Genomic DNA, 20447 nt, shown 5'->3' on the forward strand with positions numbered 1-20447 from the left:
TCAAAGTTGGTTGTATAATGCATCAATTTCATCAAAGTCATAAAAAAACTGATTTTCAAATGACACCCTATCAATCTGAACATATATGTATCTCAAACAATGTGCTGTTGGACCAAGTGTGGTCAAAACAAATAAAAATTTAGTATAAAACTCTAAACCGGTATAAAAATGCATGGCTGTGTCACGTGTCTTCATTTCAAAATTCTCTGCTGAAAATATAGGCATTGATGGTGTTTGCGTAATTCCATCTGTGAAGCTCAACATTAGCTCGGCAGTTGGTGGTGGACAGTCATAAATCCTGTCTGCAGTATGAATTACTTCTTCAGGAAAACCAACTTTACAATCAAACTTTCCTCTAGATTTCTACTACAATATTCATCAAGTTTAGTTCTTTTGTTTTCACAGGAAACTGCCCTGATTTTTCTTTTTGCGGACGATTCAGTCTCTTGCTTGGTCCAGGAAAATAGGCTGGGATTGGCAGTAGACTTAAGTCTCTGTATGGTGGGTTTGTGCCCTGAAAAAGGTTATAAAACATTAGTTTTTTGATAATTAAATGAACTTCCATTAGCAATGCATACTTTGTACAGAAGCAAGTTAACTCGTACCATTGTAAACTCGTACCAACGTAAACTCGTACCACTGGGAAGTCGTACCAATCAGAACTCGTACCACTGCAAACTTGTACCATTAAAAATATATTCAAAAATACGAAAGTTTTATGATTTTTTTTTTGGTAAACTAAATAAAAAAAGTTGAATTACTTGAATTTTATACTAGATTTTAATGAAAACTTAGACAAAAATACAAATGTTTTATGATTATTTTTTTTAAAGCTTTATACAAAAAATTAAAATATCTTTGAAATTTATACCAGATTTTAATGAAAACTTAGACAAAAATACAAATGTAATTTCTTAATTACCATGCTAATAAATATATTAAATTCCTTTGATTGTGTGATTATTGGTTGCTTATTAACTAATCAACTTGTTTTTTTTTATCTTTAACTAATCAACTTGTATAATCATATAAGCATGGTCATATTCTGCTGAAATGTGCTGAATATTGTATAAAAATAAATTTCATACTTTCTAACTGTTGGTCATAAACAATTTTAAACCTTAAAAACACAATCAATAAATTCTTTCATTAAATAAAATTCCTTTTAGAAACAATAGAAAAATACCCAAATCTATTCAATGTTACTGATTTGGAATGATTAAAAATTAAATCAAATAGTTGTCAGTAAAAGTTAAAAAAGAGTCTATTCAAGGGAGACAACAAAGCCAATCTGCCACGGTTTTCTCTATCCAATTAGACAAGGAAAATTAGCTACAAATTGGTTATTGTTATTTCAAATTATATACATTTTACAGACTTAAGAGGTATTGAGTGAAATTAAAGTATATATTCATCATTAAACACCATTTGAATGCATTTAAATAAGTTGGTACGAGTTTACAATGGTATGAATTTACCGTGGTACGAGTTAGCAGTGGTATGAGTTTGCATTGGAACGAGTTTTTGTTTAGTGGTACGAGTTACAATGGTACGAGATAACTATAATTCCTTTGTACTCGTAACCTGGCAAAATATTAACTAGATTTATTCATTACAATCTGGATAAAACTATGTTAGCCTGATTCAATGTACATCAAAATGTATGTTATGTAAATCCAAAGTACAAACAATGAGAGACGTATGCAACAAACATACATTGTTTGTACCTAAATAAGTTTAATATAGATGAGAGCATGTCATTGTTTTGTTCCTGTTAACATTGTCATTGATATTTTTCAAGAAAGTCTATGAGGCATAGCTTATGCATTCCTGTCATTACTACATAAGCATAATTACTGCTAAAATAATTCTAAGTATGATATACCTCTTGTAAGAAATCATTATAATTGTAGCAAGCACCAAAAAATCTCAAACAGATCACATTGAATCGTAATTCAAAAAATTATGACGTCTTGAATTAACCACCCCCTTTTATTCTAAAACGATAATTGCGGTTGTAAACTGACTTTGGTTTATTTGCATGGCGATTACATATATAACTATATATTTTAAAAATAAAATACAGTTTTACCATGAATAGTTTCCTGCACGTAGTCTTTTTCAGTAAAATGTGCCTTGCAAACAACAGCTGATTGAGATGGACTCCACGATTTCATCGTGTTCTCGTCCAATCTGCGTATGGGCCATGGCGTTGATCCAACTTTTCCTTCTTTTTAAGTCATTTGGAAATGCATGTCCTCCTCTTAAATGACATCCAGGTACACAACAACAAGTACTTGGCATCGTTAATTAAAAATGCAACTGTAATAGTTGCACAGTGCAGAAACCGGAAGTTGAAGTACAGGATCGGCTACCACGGCGCCACCTATTCAGGAACGATAATTTGCTACTTTATATAACTGCGAAATAACAATAACGTTAGACGGGTTCGCGTGCATAAACAGAAATGCGCTTTAAATTGTATAATATAATTCATGTTCAGTCGACCTTTAATTATTATATCAACGACTGAAATGATTTTATAAACATCTAGATTGCAGATAACACTCGAAATTAACCTGACCTCTTTCCACACGGAATTCAAATAATTCTAGTTTGTCAATCGGTTGACTGCTTATAATGTAAAATACAAATATATCAAAAGTTTTTAAAACTAACAAAACACAATGATCGTTTCTCTATTTCCCAATGTAAATGAAATGAGACAAAAAACATTTTATACCACAATAAGAAGAGGAGAGAATCAACATTTTCCAGATCTACTTGGAGCTAAATGACCCCCCACGTAGATAAGTTGGATCAGAGACATATGTCTCTGGTTGGATATCGCGGAAAGAAATATTAACACGGCAACTACACCATCCTTGAATTTTTGAAAAATGTGATGAAAAGGTAAAATTTTTGACATTTTTTACTTCAAAAGTATAAATTCATGCCTTAATTACAATTTTTTTTACAATGGCTTTAATTTGTTTATCTTTTTCCTAATTAACAGATTATGATCTACAATAAAGATCTTGTGTGATTGTAATTTCAATATAATTTTTTTTCGTGAACACCACCCTTAAAATAAATTCTGTGGTGATCCCTGAAATGGACTATGCAACAAAACTTAACGTTTACCAAGAATGACAATATTAAGATGCATCACAAATAGTAGTAACAGGGTACTGACATCCTGGATAGTTAAATATACTAATCTCAAGTTTGTCTGTCATTGAAAGAAAAGAAACATTTTTTTGGCATCACAACAGAAATTATTTGACTTTACGGAGCAAAAATGATGTCAGACGTAGCAAAATCTGTGAACTGAAAATTGGTGAATTGGGTATGTTATTGTACTTACATATGGTTGACAAGACTAAGTAGAACACCTAGAGTCATCTGTGATATACCCAGAATCACTGACAGTTTCATTTTAAATGAATTAGTATATGTAATCTTATTTGTTGCTGCATTCCAAATCTAAAAAAGAATAACATTTATTATATATTCTGTTTTTCTTTCCTTTACATGAATGCTACTGACTGGAAAGTATTTGTTCTTGCCAAACCTTCTCTATGAGAACATAAACAAGCCCCACATTTAGGTTTTTCTGGACATTTTTAATCAATTAGAATTTGTAGGTATGAAAAAATAAAGTCTCTTGTTATTTGCTTCTATGTTGAGCAAACAGCAATCATAAAATGACTGTTAACTCATCCAGGTCTGTGTTTAAGCCAAAACAAGTTTTATTTAAAATCAAAGACAATTGTTGGAAATTAAAAAAGCTAAACGCAACAAGGTCAAATAGAAGGATAAAAATAACATATGTACTGAATGATGATTGATGATCACTTTATGTCTTCTTTTGGGCAAATGGTCATATCATTGTGAGATATATGTATTGGATGATGATCAGGGGTTAAAAATTTGTTACAGCTCACTAGCCCAGGACTTATTGATATCAGGATTTTACTAGTCCTGTTGATAGAACTGCTAGCCCAGGCTCCCAACAAATATTTGAGTCAGCTGGACATTTTCTTCTGATTCAGACTTAGTAACAAAGGCAATCATTGTTAAAATGTTGGCATCATCACAATGCCTGAATGATTGACATAAAAACAATATTAAACTCTAGAAGACTTTTGACATAATTTTGATGTTCTGATGTAAACTGTTAAATTGACAGTGAATCATACAAAATTTTCAAAATTAATGTACTAAAATCTGCCTTAGACTCTTTATTAATGCAATATCACGCTGCCAGAACTGTACTTTCTTTTTAAAAGCTTTCAAAGCACAATTCAGTTTAGGTAATTCTTTCCACGCTATTTCTTCTTGAAATGAACGTTAGATAAAGGTATCAATGATATTGTTAGCATTTTTGAAGAATTCGGATGCAAAATTAAATCTCACACCTGCGCATATGTGCACACGTGTACTATTTTCAACAACGTGGTTCTGTCGAATTTTCTACTAAATTTTTTTTTAAACTTTTTTTTAATTTATCATTAGAATTTTATTTTAATATGTATTTCTGAAAGGCTCAATCATTTTTACTAAGTAACAGGTCACATCAATCAATGCATCACACCTCCCAGTATTCCGTTAATTGAAAGTCTCGGCTTGAGCAATGTACAATACCCCAAGTATTGAGAAATCGATAATGAAAGTACAGGAATTGCGATCAATACATGATACATGATACCGGTCCACCCAGTTATTCGTTCTATTTTTAAAACATGTAAAACATCAGTTCAAATTCCTGGTATCCTGGATGAAGTAATTGAATCTGATTGGCTAAGATAAAAATAGTGAGGAAGGGATTTTCTGTATCTATTTTGGTAACGTCAATAACTTTCTTTTACTAGTCCATCGGGCATATTGATGACAAGTTTTGATTGCCCGAGTCGTAAATGTTTTAGTCCCCGGCGTCGGGCTAGTGGATTTTTTAACCCCTGATGATTGATGATCACTTTGTGCCTCCTTTCAGGCAAACGGTCATATCATTGTGAGATATATGTTTGATTGAACATTCATCATTTCCTTATCAATATAACTTACAGGATCTAAACCAAGTGGATATGGTCCTTTCTCAGTATCATACATAGTTCCAGGGTCCAAAACAAAGGACTTCTGAACAACAAATGTTGTATTCCTACAAAGATATAAAAGATATGTCTTTCATATAGTTTGATAAACAATTTAAAATATAGATCTTCATGTGATATTGTTTCACAATTCATTTATATCATACAAAATAAGTTTTTTGTCTAAGTTAAATGTCTACACTGTCTCAAATGATAAGAATGTAGGAGACATTTAAAGTGCCCTCCATGTCAATGCAATTTTTCTCAAGACAACAAACGATTAAAAATGATATTTCATTACTTTTCTTGAAAAACATGTTGCTGTCAAAGATACTTACAGTTCTCTAAGATCATTGTAGACAAGGTACTTACTTGTAATATGGGTACCATGAGGATCCAAACAGGTTCAAAGACTTAGAGAAAATGTCATTATATATAAATCCTGTATATATTGAAAATGCTCCCATCATCATAATTATATACCGTCCATTAATGAAGGTGTTGGCAATCTGGAATAGAATATAATAAAAAGATATAAATGTCCCTATTAAACATCATTTTAATTTCATATAAACTGTTAACACAGAGATATGTCTCGCCTATTTGTTATTTTGATAATGCAAATGTTGAAATTAAAATAGCAATACTTTAACATGTAAGTTATGCAAATATTCAAAGTCAATGAACCATGACTGAAGGTACAGGGCTAAACAATCTCCATGGAAATGAGATGTGCCAATGCTAATACAACTGCAAACCAAATACCATTGACTTTTCATAAGTTGCTCCCTTTAAACAAACCTAAACACAAACAGTAACTTGTAAACTATTTAAAAGTCAATGAACCATAATTAGGGGGTGGGGTTATATAATCTCCATGGAAATGAAACTGAATATCATTGACTTAACATTAGTGGCTCATCTTAAACTGACCTAATCACAAACTAATACATGTAAACTAAGCAAAAGTTTCAAAGTCAATAAACCATGACTAAGGGGTAAGGACCAAATATTCTCCATGGAAATGAGATGTGCAAATGCTTATACAACTGCATACCAATTATCATTGACCTACCACTAACAGTTCCCCTTAAACTGACCTAATCACAAACTAATACATGAAAACTAAGCAAAAGTTTCAAAGTCAATAGACCATGAATGAGGGGGCGGGGCCAAATAATCTCTATGGAAATGAGATTTGCCAATGCTTATACAACTGCATACCAAATATCATTGACCTACCACTAGTGGTTCCCCATAAACTGACCTTATCACAAACTAATACATGTAAACTTAGCAAAGTTTCAAAGTCAATAGACCTTGACTGAAGGGGCGGGGCAAAATAATCTCCATGGTAATGAGATGTGCCAATGCCTATACAATTGCATACCAAATATCATTGACCTACCACTAGTGGTTCCCCATAAACTGACCTAATCACAAACTAATACATGTAAACTAAGCAAAGTTTCAAAGTCAATAGACCTTGACTGAGGGGGTGGGGCCAAATAATCTCCATGGTAATGAGATGTGCCAATGTTAATACAACTGCATACCAAATATCATTGACCTACCACTATAGGTTCACCATGAACTAGACCTAATCACAAACTAATACATTGTTGAAGCCGCCGCCTCTGTTGTCGACGCCAGAAACAGCATACCTATGTTTCGCTTTTTGACTCCGTCAAGGCGAGACAATAAAAAAACGCACAAGACTATGTATCCAACGGACACCATGCCCGGCTCTGACTATCACATTTCCATGTTCAGTGGACTGACAAAAAAGGACCAAAACTGTAATTTGGAATATAATTTAAAAACTAAACATCATTATGAACATTTGCACTAAATTTCAAGTTGATGTGACCACAACTTCATGGTAAACTACTTTAAACAAAAACTTTCATCTGAGAATGTACGGATTTCCATGTTTAGGGATCTGTGAATAATTAATAAATTGCTTCGCCGAGCGCAGCTGAATACGACCGCAGAGGTCCAACCCTGAACAGTTGGGGCAAAAATGGACACAATATTCGCACTTGATACAGGTCTGAATTTGGATTGTAATTAAATATTTGACACATAATAGGTTTCTTTTTCCCCTCAAAAAATTCTTTCCTTCAAGATATGGTCATAATCTCAATTCAAATTTCCAATATAGTTTGCAACCATAATTCCCCATTTAAATACATCATAAAAGTCTTAAAATAGAAAATGACATACATAATCAAGGCTAAAATTAATATTCCTTAATAGTAACTTCTAAAAATAAATTGACAGCTAATCATCTCAAGACAATACAACATTTCTTTATACATAATTTAAAAGCAGTGTAAGGGAGGTAATTAAAACGTTGTGTTTGGATTACCTCCCTTACACTGCTTTTAAATTGTCTTAAGTAATTGTCCATTAACCAGGAAACCCTTGTTTTTCCCCCTTTTTTGCCCCTAATTCCTAAAAGGTTTGAGCCATAGATTTCTATTTAATTATACTAAAGTTATTGTCTGGAAACCAACTGTCTTCGCACGATGCTGATGACGACGTGATACCAATATACGACCGCAAAATTTTTTGCGATCGTATAAAAATTAACATCATGATGAACATCTGCATTAAGCTTTAAGTTGATGTAGTCACAACTTCATGGTAAACTACATTAACCATAATCTTTAAACTGATACAGAATGGACAGATTAACTATAACATAGACCAGAAAACATAATGACCCCCTACTATTAGTGGAGGGGTTTTAAAATACAACAATGAAATTACCTTTTCCTTTTTGCTCATTTCTGGTAACTTTTTTTCTTTAATCAAGAAAATATGACTTAATGAGCATCACATTAATTATACAAACATTACAATTTCTAATAACACAGTCTGTACATGTGTAATTGTCATATTAAGTAATCACATTAGTATGTTAGCTGTCAGAGATTTGCTTTCAATTGTTCCTGTAAACAATCTCAAAAAGTGATATACAAAGAAGGATAAAACTAATGTTATTTTGATTTATAGTAGCTTGTGCCTTTACCTACCTCATCCTTGACTTTCATGCTAATCAATTTTTTCTCCATCAACACCAGAGTAAGTCCAAACAGGAACATGATGGTACCATGACCCATATCCCCAAACATTACAGCAAACAGAAATGGGAAAGATATAATCGTGTACAGCGCTGAAAGAAAATTATGAAAAGTTTTTATAATTATTAAATCCAGTTTTATACATAGGCTGGCCTTGTTTTTCCTATTATAATACTCTGTAAACTTATATAGCCAATAATGCTGTTATTACAATAAAGTTCAACTTTAATTAAGTAAAAACAAAAGGAAATTGGGTATATGTCAATCTAGCAACCTCACAACACAATGAAACCAAAACATACAGATTGAGGTCAACATAGGGTAGTTAATATTAGAACAAGTGTTTATACTATATGGGTGTCGCAAGCTATAAATTATCAGTTTCTCTGGGGAACTGGCTGTTGACACTAATGGTGCTAATTTGTCCTCTAAAAGAACATGTACATATAAAATGTATTTAACTTCAACTCTTAATAGATCTGAGCTAGAAATTCAAATTAAAGAAATATTCAATTTAATTTTTTGCATGCACTTTTATTTGCTGTATGGACCTCTCTTCATATCCTCTATATTCAACATAAACATCAACCTTGTCAACAAAAATGTAAAATGAGAGTTAATGTACCTGGATTGACTTCTTGGTATGTAGCTATACCATAGGCATCAACTATGTCCTGAAAGACTTGGGTGAATTTGTTCGTGATGAAGTAGGTTGGAGGTGTTTCCTTTGTATCCATACGATGTAGAATACATGGTACTGTGCTGCCACTTAACTCCTACATACCAAAAATATAAACCTCAAATTAAACACTAACCACGAAAACATCTTTAGTACAGTCGCCAAAACATATGACATACTTTTACATGGATATAAGTTTGAGAAAAAAGATGTTGACCTTGGAATTTGCTATAAGAAACTCCTCTTGGTTGAGGACCTTGCACAGTTACATTAAGAAGGTTCAACAGAATATTTGGGTTACTTCTTTTTGTCTAGTAGTTTTTTTAAATCAGTTTAGTAAGTATCAATATCCCATTGATTTCAATTCAAACATAAATTGTTTTTCTATGTAAATTTTTTTTCAATATTCCTACATTTCTAAAAACAGGGACTATGATTAAATTTTTCAAAATTAATTTTTTTTTTTGGTAAACGAGCACTAAATGATAATATATTGCATATCTCTATTTGAATTCACACATTTAAATATATCAAAGATAATATCTGTATAGTTTTAAAAATATTTTAAGTCTATCCTGAAATTAAGCTGTTACCTACCGTTCCATGTTTTAATCCTCTCTGCACATCCTCTAAAGCCATAACAGGGCACCAGCACTCAGCAATCAGACTGTTATGTGACAAATCAAAGTTGCACATATTGAGTGTATGGTAGATAGCTTTGATTTTCTTGACTTTGATAATCCAGGCTGTTATCTCTTTCTGAACTCCAACTAAAACACGGTTACGATGGTCCTTTGTCTGGTTTAAGACCTATGAAAAATTTTAAACACATATACTTTCTGTTTAATCACTTTTTTTGTTAAATAAATAGAGAATGTGTCCGTGGGACACAGATGATGCCCCTGCTTGCATATAATATTATAAAGGGACATAACTCAATAACGGTAAAAGTGATGCAACCCAAATTCGAACTTAATCTGTGTTTTGTGGTAATAAGCATTGTGTATAAGTTTCATAACATGTGGTTGAGGCAAACTAAAGTTAAGAGAACGGAAACTAATTTTGGGACATACGGACAGACAGACAAGGGTAACACTTAATGCCCCCGCCGCGGCATAAAAATGTTGAAATTTGAAATGAAAATATAGTTGTTTGAAACCAATTACGAATATCTTATAATTACTCTGATTAATGAGAAGCAGAGAAACATTAGCTTATTTGTTATGAAGTGCTAAAGTGTATGCAAAAATACCAAAGATGGAACAGTATGGAGAACTTGTAATCAAACAATTTATCAGTTTTGAATCATATCAATGACTTTAATTAAATGGCATGTGAAGTTTGGCTTTATATAATTCACAATTTTCTTTTGAAAAAGAAAATATGTTCCTTAGTGGGGAGTGCGTTTTCTAATGGTTCCATATATTTGTGTTGATAACTGGTATTGTCATTCCTTTTAATCATTTTTCAAGTTGTTTGAATGTTTTATTAATAAACCTCGGAGTTTCAACTCATTAAATCTTAAAAACCGTGTCCTTAAGCCATATACTTTAGTTTAACTTTGAAGGTAAGTTCATTTGTAGTCCTAACCTTTGAGAAATCCAGCTTTTACTTTTCATTAAACCTTGTTGTGTGTTATTCCCCAATCTTTTAACATCTCAGAGTTTAATACTTTCTATATTCCCATATATTGAGCTACAATGTACAGGTCTGTACTTACTGTTTTAAGATCTTCAAGTCTTGTCGATACTCCATTTAACATTTCATTTCTCTCCTGTGGGTTTTCTGGACAGGGATACAAAGTTGCCTTGAATCTGAAAACATGATTCCTTTTTAGGCATCTCTAACATTTTCATTTCAAACAATATGACATTTTAGACCATAACCTATCCACAAGTATATACACTTTTAGCTTATCATATTTTTAATACAAAAAATGTAAATGAATAATCAAGATAATAACAATACTGCAAGAAATTGCTGTATTATATTTAAAAATCTCATGAAAACGAAAGTGTAATTGATTTATGATTGAAACATCAGTTTTAACTTCATGATAATATATGCACACAAGTTACACAGCATCACAGTTAATATCAGGGGGAAAAAAATGTTTTCTTAAAGTCTTGATGCAAAATGTTAAAATTTGTATTGTTTCATAACATCCATTTTCAGGGAAAGTTACTAGATGTTATTTGCTAATCTCTCAAAATTCTTGTTAATTCAATGATGTCAAGTGCTTTCCTTTGTTTTTTCTTAAGTAGATGCCTTAAAATAAAAGAAGATGGAATATTAACAGGATTGTCACATAATTTAAATGTCAATACATATTTATTAAAAAGAAGACACCTACAAAAGGCTTTTCATTCATTTGCCATCTTGAATGGAAATGTCTGTCTTCAATGTTTTCTGTGTATTTAGTTTTTCAAATTTGACACAATCATGATAAAGATGAGGGTTAATCTACCAAACTGCTTCCTAAATAATGCTAAAGGTAACCTATAACTCTGACTTACCCTTCACAGATTTTTCTGACTCGAGACTTTAGCTGGTCTCCTTGGAAAAAAATGATAAAGACAGACTTGTGTATGCCATCTCCCTGAAACAAATTAAAGATAGTAACTATTTTTTTTTCCAATACTGAATCATACAGTAAAACCTGTATTAAACATACCTTTTCAAGACAATTAACTTGTTGCTGTATCACTGTTGTATACAGGTATAACCAACATCTCTTTTTACTAATTTCACTTTTCTATCCAAAGTTAAATCCATGATTAACTCTGTCATAGTTACATGTACCTTCTTCTACATCTACATTTTGTATTGCTATTTATCTATAAACCTGCAGTTACAAGTAGGTTGTTCACTCTTTGATATTCCATTATATTTCTTCCTTTGTGTAACATTACTTTTATAAGATGTGACATACTCAGCTAACAAATACATATTTATCTATTTGAAACAGGAAGCAAATAGGGGTGTATAAATATGCATGTCTTGTCTTGATAAATAAAAATGAAACCCCAAGATTGTGAGAAATACCATGCTATTTGAATGCTTAAAAAACAAATAACTATTTGAATGCTTAAAAAACAAATAACAACTGTTCAGAATAGCCTGTGTTTGATACATTTGTATGGATTAGTTTCAGACACTTACAAATATGCCTTTTTTATACTTCACCAATCTTGCAAGCATTTCAGATCCTACCATTGAAGCATTGTTAATAAGTTCTGATCTTGAATATGTTGAAATATTTGCCAATGGACAATAATAAACAAAAAAAATCATCAAGTTTTAAGGGAGATAACTTACAGTGACAGGATCTTCAAGGACTTGAGGAATCTCCTCATATCTAAGGAAGACATTACCACGACAAGCAAACCATAACATTCTCTCAAAAGCTGGCATCCTTTCTCTGGGAATGACTCCAGCTACAAATCCTAACTGTATTGTACCAGTCTGGGTATCATCTGCTTGCCCTAAAGCATGCTGAGCATCTCCAATAATGTTGTGTTGTCCATGCTGGAAAAAAAACCAAAGACATAAGAGTCAGCTACAGTGTATTAGGATCCCAGAGCCTACAATATATGCTGTATATGCTCTTATGCTAAACTAGGGATAGACAACTGGTAAAAAATTCATCAACGATAAGTGATAATCCTCAGAGAGGCATAAATGATCAGTGCTCCAGCTAGAAATCAAAAGGGGCAGGGTGCCAGTGGAGGGCAGGGCACTTTTTTATGAAAGGAAAAGGCACTGCTCATTTCTTTTGTCTACGTTTCTGTGTGGATCACGAGTTCACATTCTTTTTTTTACTATATATGTTGTTAATAAAGATGCATAAGTTGTTGTTTTGATTATTTATTCTATAAAATTTGCATTAGAAAATGTAATTCATACGACATGTTCATAAAACATGTCAATACACATTCATACATCACATCACTATAAACCAATAGAGGCAAATTAACTTACTATTCTCCCTCCCCCCTTTTCCAAAAAAAAAAACAACATAAACTAAACATCTCATAGTTTAGAATACATGTGACAGAGTTGATTTATTACAAAATTTTCAGCTAGAGTTTAACCCTCAAAACTTTTTTTTCATTATTTGTGTTAAGGAATTATTTATTAAAGCTTCATCAAGATCATTTCATGATAGTTTAACTTCACACTACCCATTTTTGTAGGATTGCAGCTTGATGAGGGGAGTTTTTAACGACCTTGACTGGCTATACAGCTTAACATCATTATAACAACTTTATATACAAATGTCTTATTTGACAATGTATAGAACATGGATTGCTAAAAGTATGATTATCAAAAATAAATTGCAATATATTTTTTTGGTATGTTCAAAGAAGTTAATATCCTTAAGGTAACATTCTTATATAGTTTTGTATACAATTGGTAATTTATTCCTATTTTTAATACTAGATAATATTTTAGGAGCACAAATTTGTAATAAGCTAAAACAGGGGAAGTAACTCCAAAATTAATTTCTAACACGTTTACTGTTTGCTTCTCGCTCACAAGTTGAGATGGACGGCGTTTCTGTGAAGGCATAGTTGTATTTTGATGACTTAAATTCTATTCTAAAGTCATGGAAGTCTTCATTTATTCACTCTTCTTGGAGATCTAAAATGCTGACCCAAGCTAAAAACACTCGTTGACTCATTCATCAAATTTATGACAAAAAGGTACATTGTCTTAATTAAATTACCTAGTTATTAACACCTTTGAAGTCTTATCCACTGTAATTGATTGTAATGACATGATTAACCTGGGGAAAATCACCTGGTGTCATATATATAATTTAACTTTGTGATAAGAATGTAACAAAAGGCAATTTTACCAAACGGCACAAGGGTTTTTGGGAAAAAGGCGTCAGGGCAGAAGGGCGCGGATGAAGGCACCCAGGGCGCCGCTGAGGGCACCCAGGGCGCGGCTGAGGGCACCCAGGGCACGGCGCCCTTCTATTTTGGGCTAACGAGACCACTGATGATAATATTTACAATCAAATTTATTTTCAAAATCACATTTTCTACAAAAATGATGTTGGATCGCTTTATGCCCAAAAGGCAAGAAACCTTGCTGGCATTACAGTTCTTTATAGCTAGCAGGCAGCTAAGACCGTAAAGTCACTTTTCATTCCTTCATCTCACTTACTAGGCTGCCTAAGCCCTTGAAGTTTTAATAAGATCATACAGAAATGCTCAAATCTATTTGCATTGATAAATATTTAGTATATTTGCCTGATGATGTTCCTTCACCTGAAAAATATATTTAGTTTAAATTGATTGAATGTTGCTAGTTGTGTCAGCTCTATATCTTTTGAGATAATCTCTTGTCTACTAAAACTCATTTCAAAACTCTGAACTGCCAAGAGAGCAACTGGTTTTTTTTTACATTGCCTCAGTAAGACCAAAAAACTAAACTTTTTTAATTTTACAATATCGAAGTTGTACAATATAACTACCAGTATATTAAATATGCTAAGAATAATCTGATGTTTTGATTTTTATCAATCAAAAACTGAAGATCAGAATATCTTTTAACTTGCCCTGGCTTTTTTTCTGTGTGGCTAAATCTAGCTGGAGAAAATTTCCTTAACCTTCTTCAATATTGGAAAGTCAAAGAACATACAACTTATCAATCGTCCTCCAGGAACTTTCTTCAACCTTTAAAAAGTTAAATTTTTTTAAAGCACTTAATGACTTTACATGATTATATTTTGACATGAGCAGCACATACCTCTTGAAAGAAAACCTGTGTCTTCTTCAGAACTTCCTTCAGCTCTGATAACTCTAAGAAGTTCCGTTTTAAAGCCTCTGCATTGGTGTTAACCTCCCTCAACTCTGATTCTATCTTTTCAAACGTTGCTTCCAAATCAATCATCTCTTTAGGAGCTGGAGCTGAAGGATTTTCATCAGTGTCTGGGACTTTCAGCTCTTCTTTCTTTAGTTCCTTCTCAATGTACCCTTTACACAGCAAAAGGAAAGATATTTCAATGAGTGTACTTAACATTCAAAAACCAGCTGAACGAATGCCATGAAATTCATTACACCTTATATCTAAAATATCATATTTAATGGAAGTTTTTTAATGAATTTGTTGCGTAGGAATATATAATAAATTGCTTCGCCGAGCGCAGCTGGATACGACCGCAGAGGTCCAACCCTGAACAGTTGGGGCAAAAATGGACGCAATATTCGCACTTGATACAGGTCTGAATTTGGATTGTAATTAAATATTTGACACATAAAAGGTTTCTGACACAGAATAACTGTAATCAAAGAACTTAGAATTGGTTATATGATTTGAATTTATATTCAAGTTTTTGCTTTTGTGCAATACACTTTGCTGTTGCGAATTGACCCCCCCTCCCCCCACAAAAAAAAAAAAAAAAATTACCCCCCCCCCCCCCCCCCCCCCTTTTCCCCAAAAAAATTTCTTTCCCTAAAGATATGGTCATAATCTCAATTCAAATTTCCAATGGAGTTTGCAACCATAATAACCCATTTAAATTTACCATAGTGCTAACTTAATCTATTTTATAATAGAATTTAAAATATGGTGTCAAATCTTTCATATGGATTTTTTTGTAAAAAAAAAAAGATGCAACATTTGCAGATATTTTTACTGGTCTTCCTTTATAAATATGCATTTCTTTTAACAAAATCTAAAAGCAGTGTAAGGGAGGTAATCAAAACATTGTACTTGGATTACCTCCCTTACACTGCTTTTAAATTGTCTTAATTGTTCATTAACCATTACTTTATACATAATTTAAAAGCAGTGTAAGGGAGTATTCAAATGATGTATTTGAATTACCTCCCTTACACTGCTTTAAATTATGTTTTGTACTAATGTATTTGTCCATTAACCAGGACACCCTTGTTTTTCCCCCTTTTTTGCCCCTAATTCCTAGACGGTTTGAGCCATAACCCCCCAAAGCAAATCCTAACCATCCCTTTGTGGTATGGAAACTTATGGTATAATTTCAGAGAGATCCATACACCGTTCCACAAGTTATTGTCTGGAAACTAGAAAAATGATTATTTTTGGCCCCTTTTTGGCCCCTAATTCCTTAACTGTTGGTACCATAACCCCCAAAATCAATCCCAACCTTTCTTTAGTGGTATTGAACCTTATGGTAAAATTTCATAGAGATCCATTCACTTAAACTCAAGTTATTGTGCGAAAACCAATGTGTCTTAGGACTACGACGACGCCAACGTCATACCAATTGACGACCGCAAAAAATTTTTTCGGCCGTATAAAAAGCAATTATTGTAACAAATGAAGCACAAATTTTCTATAGGTCTGTATGGAGACTTTGGCTAATCCAGGAAATCAGATATTGATGAAAATACAATTTTTTGAAAACTGGTATCCAAAAAAAAAAAAAAAAAAAATGAATCCATAGTATTTTAAGTTGTACTTACTTAATCTTCTTTCCATTTCATCGCATCTTAAAATTTCACTGACAAATTTCCTCTGGAAAGCATTTACATCTGGATTCAGCTGAAATCAATAATATTCTTATTTCTACTATCTATTATGTTTCCTAAACATTTATAATATCATAAATATTTCATGAGGCAAACATGTGCAGTTGCCTACTATAATTTATTAAGCTAAAATATATGTCAGTTAAAAAACTTCAGGTATCTTTCCAGTGGATTTTCCAAATGAAAGTAAGCTTCCTTTATAAAATGCTTGAGATTACAAATACTGCTGTGTTTTAAAGGGTTAACCTAAAAGTAAATTCTTCAAAATATCATATTATATTTACTTAATCTCAATTCATCTATCATCTGCAGCATCAAATCATACTGATACATAGTAAAATGGATCATCTGATGTGGAGGGTCTGACAGTTTAGGAAATCAGGTTATTATATTTTAAAAAGTTATTTAAATCATACTGAAGAAGGCACAAACCCTTAAACTTGACAGCAAGTATTTAGTGCATTCTAACCTTTTACAAAACACCAATAAAAAATTTAAGGAAATATTCAAGGTTTGATTTATAACTTTATATCCCCTAATCCGTGTTATTAATGTTCTACTGCTTTACTCACATCTTTAAACTGTACCAGTCCAAGTTCTCCCAACTGTGATATACATGCATATGCTGCTTCTGATTGAAGGAAGATCTGACAAAGGCTCATCTCTTCACTGCGGAAGAGTGAACCTGACATCTTGAATTCTGGTTAGTTATCTGCAAAATGTAATCTAAATTTGTATATCATACTAATAGTAGTGTGTTTTTTTCACAAAGTTTAAGACAGATTGTTTGATTGATACCAAAAAAAACCAAACTTATTTTTTTTGTTTATCAATGTTTTAACTCTTATACCATGTATACTACCTGAAATACACTTTTCACAACAAAATAACACCAACTGAATATTGTGAAAGGTCCATAAGCCTACATGTTACAATAACATTGTAAGGTAATTGTGATAAATTGGCCAATCCAAGATGGATTTATTTTCCAAGTAAAGAAAATTTGGATGTTACTGAAAAAGTATGGTGAATTTCATGGAAATATTCTGAGTGGAAATGTCTAAAATCTAATCTGAGGAATTTCAAGATCTGGAATAGTCCTGAAAATTTTAAATATTTGCCACTGGACATTTAACAAACCATAAACATTAGATAACAAGAGGCTGTCTGGATTTTCCTGCAGAGGTCGAACCCTGAACAGTTGAGCAAGTATGGACACAACATTTAAGCTTAAAACAGCTCTGAATTTGGATTATGATTGAATATTTATAATAGATTATTATCTACTTAATAATCAAATCAAATCAAATATTCTATTGTCGTATAAACTTTACAGCACAATAATGAAAATGATATTTGCAAATCTGAACCCCAAACAGGATCATGTAAAAATTAAACATTAACACACACAACAAAAATAAAATACCACATAACAACTGTGACATCTACCTTCATAACACACATGACCAAAAAAAAATAGTTATAAGAAATTTTGATGTTATCATTACTGGTTCATGGAATAAGTTTGAGTTATTTCCCTTTGAACAGAAATATGGTTTAACATAGTACTCTAACATTAGATATGATTTCACTAAAAATAGTTCTCTAAAATTAGATATGATGTAACACAATGTATATCTATTTTCAAATTATAATCAAATATAATTAATAGTTCCAAATATTTCTTCTTTCATTTGTCACAAACTAATATAGATCTGCAACTTATCTATCTACACAATGTAATGTTATGAAATATATCCTTCAATAAAAATAGATTATTATCTAATTAAAGGAGTTCACTTCATAAAATAAAAATTATATACATAGCATTCAGAAAATTAGTTTAAACAGAATAACAAACAAACCTTCCACAAAATTCTTCAAACAATTTACCAAAGAACAGAAAAAAAAATCCAAAATGTCATTTATCATTAATGTTTGGCAGCCGCCCACGCGCACCCACCGTACATCCCCAAATCAATAACCGATTTTTACTTCGAAAATCCAGTTAAAAATGGAACATGATGAAATAGGTTAAAGTAGACTCCCCGCTCCCCCTGCCTAACCAACAGATGTCTTTTTGGAGTTAAATGTATTTTTGGAATGTTGCCTTTGATCATGATGATTCAACATAGCCATGTTAAACAGTGAGAACAAAGAAGTAGCCTATATGTTTTCGTAGCAATTAAAAGCAGCAGAAGTTGGCATCAGAAAGCTAAAGGACCAGGTGCTCCTTTAAATTTATCTTATCAGTCAGGGGACTTACTTAAATGAGTGATTAAGAAATCACTGATTCAAGTAACATTTTTCCAGAAATGTTGGAAGTAAGAGTTGTCTTTCTTTAATAATCACCTATTTAAGTAGTACAAATAAATCACTAGACTAAATGATTTAATTTTATTGTAGCTTTAAATATATAAAAAACTAATGATCCAGGGACTAATTATGTTGCTAAAATTATCAGAACCAACATCTGTGTTTATAGGATGACCAGTCATGTCAGGTGATCATGATGACCTTGTACTGATTCTGGGATAATGACATGAAAATCACTTGTTTAAGTATCATACCTCTAGTTTTTAAAAAAAATCACTTCTTTAAGTATTATTATTTTAATTACCCCCACTAATTTCAACACCCCTGAACAGTGAAATTTTGGTCGCAAACAGTAAAATTTTATTACATAATCTGTAAGATGAAACCTTGAATTTTACAGGAAAAATACTCCCACTGCTGGAAAAATCTGTTAAGAAAGTATTAGATCATTATTCAAAGCTTTATTGTAGCATTTTTTTCAACAAATATAGAATTTACAGATGAATGGTTGCATCAATGGCATAAACCTTGCTACTTTAAAGAAGCAAAAGGTTCATTTTTTTAAATTTTACTAATAATTAGATACAATCTAACCTGTTATAATGTTTAAAATGTTGATACATTGTAAAACTACAAAATTACAGAATTTCTAATTTGCTACTTAAATGAGTGATTAATAAATCACTTAATCATTGTTAATTCAGTATTTCCCCTGACTGCTTATGGAACAATCTTACTTTGTTAACAATTAATTACTTTCACTTCTTTAAACCTAGGAAAATTCATATGGCCTATCAGTTAACTATAATAAACCCAAAATTCCAAGAGAAGAACGATTTTGCAAATTCTGCACTTAAGTAGACAGAGACATTTTTTGATATCTTGTCATAAATATATTTAGAGATAAGGCAAACTTTTTTCCAATCTTATTGTATAGATTTGAAAGATATCACATAATAATTATTTTTCAGTTCCTAAACTTTTAAATCCACAAAATATTATTGAATGTACAGTAATTATTTACCAGTAATACAAATTTATTAGAGATGCATTAGAAATAACAAACAATTCTTGAAAACACTAATGTAATATTAGTTATCTTTAATGAAGAATCTGAATCTGCAACTACTAAAGTTTGCATATATACTAAAATATTCTAATATTCATGTTACCCCAAGGGTTGACTGGAGTAAAGAAATATGGTTATCCCTTGCCCCTTGGACTTCTCCGGTTCCAGCAGTAAAACCCTAGCTAAAGTGAGGTGTCCACTTGGCTGGTCAGGATGTATAATAATTATAATAACGATAAATCCAATGCTTGTATCGAAAAATTGCCATACATAAAAAAAAACACCCTTGTAACAACTCTGTGGCAGCAAAAAATTCCTGCTTTTCATCACAGTCGACCCTGCAGCACCTTCTTATTGTATTTATTGTTAATAAGTTCCAGTCCTGAATATGCATGAAATATTTGCAACTGGACTTAAAGCAAAACACAAACATTAATGATGACATATATTCCTCTGCCTGTCAAGCCAAATCTCTATTTCTTCAAAGTCAACTAAATAAATAAGGATTTTCATTATTGATTACTAATTTGTAAGCTTAACTTATTCAAATTCTAACAATTGAGCACTTACCACCACTTTAGACGGAAACTTTCTAAACTTCCCAATATATCATGTGAGTAATCTTATGCCCCAAATGATCAAAATCCAGATATGTGATTGAAAAAACAAATCCGGAAAATA

General features: G+C 31.9%; 1 protein-coding gene across 8 annotated transcripts in view; it reads right to left on the reverse strand.

Moving 5' to 3' along the window:
- The window catches only part of LOC127708655 (V-type proton ATPase 116 kDa subunit a 1-like), a 48179-nt gene extending 27764 nt beyond the window's left edge, over window positions 1-20415 (reverse strand). For all 8 annotated transcript variants that reach the window (XM_052213735.1, XM_052213733.1, XM_052213732.1 and 5 more), the window contains exons 1-13: window positions 20337-20415; window positions 16954-17093; window positions 16316-16394; window positions 14622-14848; window positions 12180-12389; window positions 11378-11460; window positions 10582-10675; window positions 9459-9671; window positions 8808-8958; window positions 8135-8274; window positions 5466-5602; window positions 5068-5161; window positions 3368-3486 (exon numbers count right to left, since the gene is read on the reverse strand). In XM_052213735.1, coding sequence (XP_052069695.1) covers window positions 3368-3486; window positions 5068-5161; window positions 5466-5602; window positions 8135-8274; window positions 8808-8958; window positions 9459-9671; window positions 10582-10675; window positions 11378-11460; window positions 12180-12389; window positions 14622-14848; window positions 16316-16394; window positions 16954-17073 — 1667 coding nt within the window. In that variant the 5' untranslated portion in view covers window positions 17074-17093; window positions 20337-20415. The remainder of the gene's footprint in view (window positions 1-3367; window positions 3487-5067; window positions 5162-5465; window positions 5603-8134; window positions 8275-8807; window positions 8959-9458; window positions 9672-10581; window positions 10676-11377; window positions 11461-12179; window positions 12390-14621; window positions 14849-16315; window positions 16395-16953; window positions 17094-20336) is intronic.
- Window positions 20416-20447: the final 32 nt, after the last annotated feature.

The sequence above is a fragment of the Mytilus californianus genome, unplaced genomic scaffold (assembly GCF_021869535.1).
Source record: "Mytilus californianus isolate M0D057914Y unplaced genomic scaffold, xbMytCali1.0.p SCAF_7, whole genome shotgun sequence".
NCBI classification, from domain to species: Eukaryota; Metazoa; Mollusca; class Bivalvia; order Mytilida; family Mytilidae; genus Mytilus; species Mytilus californianus.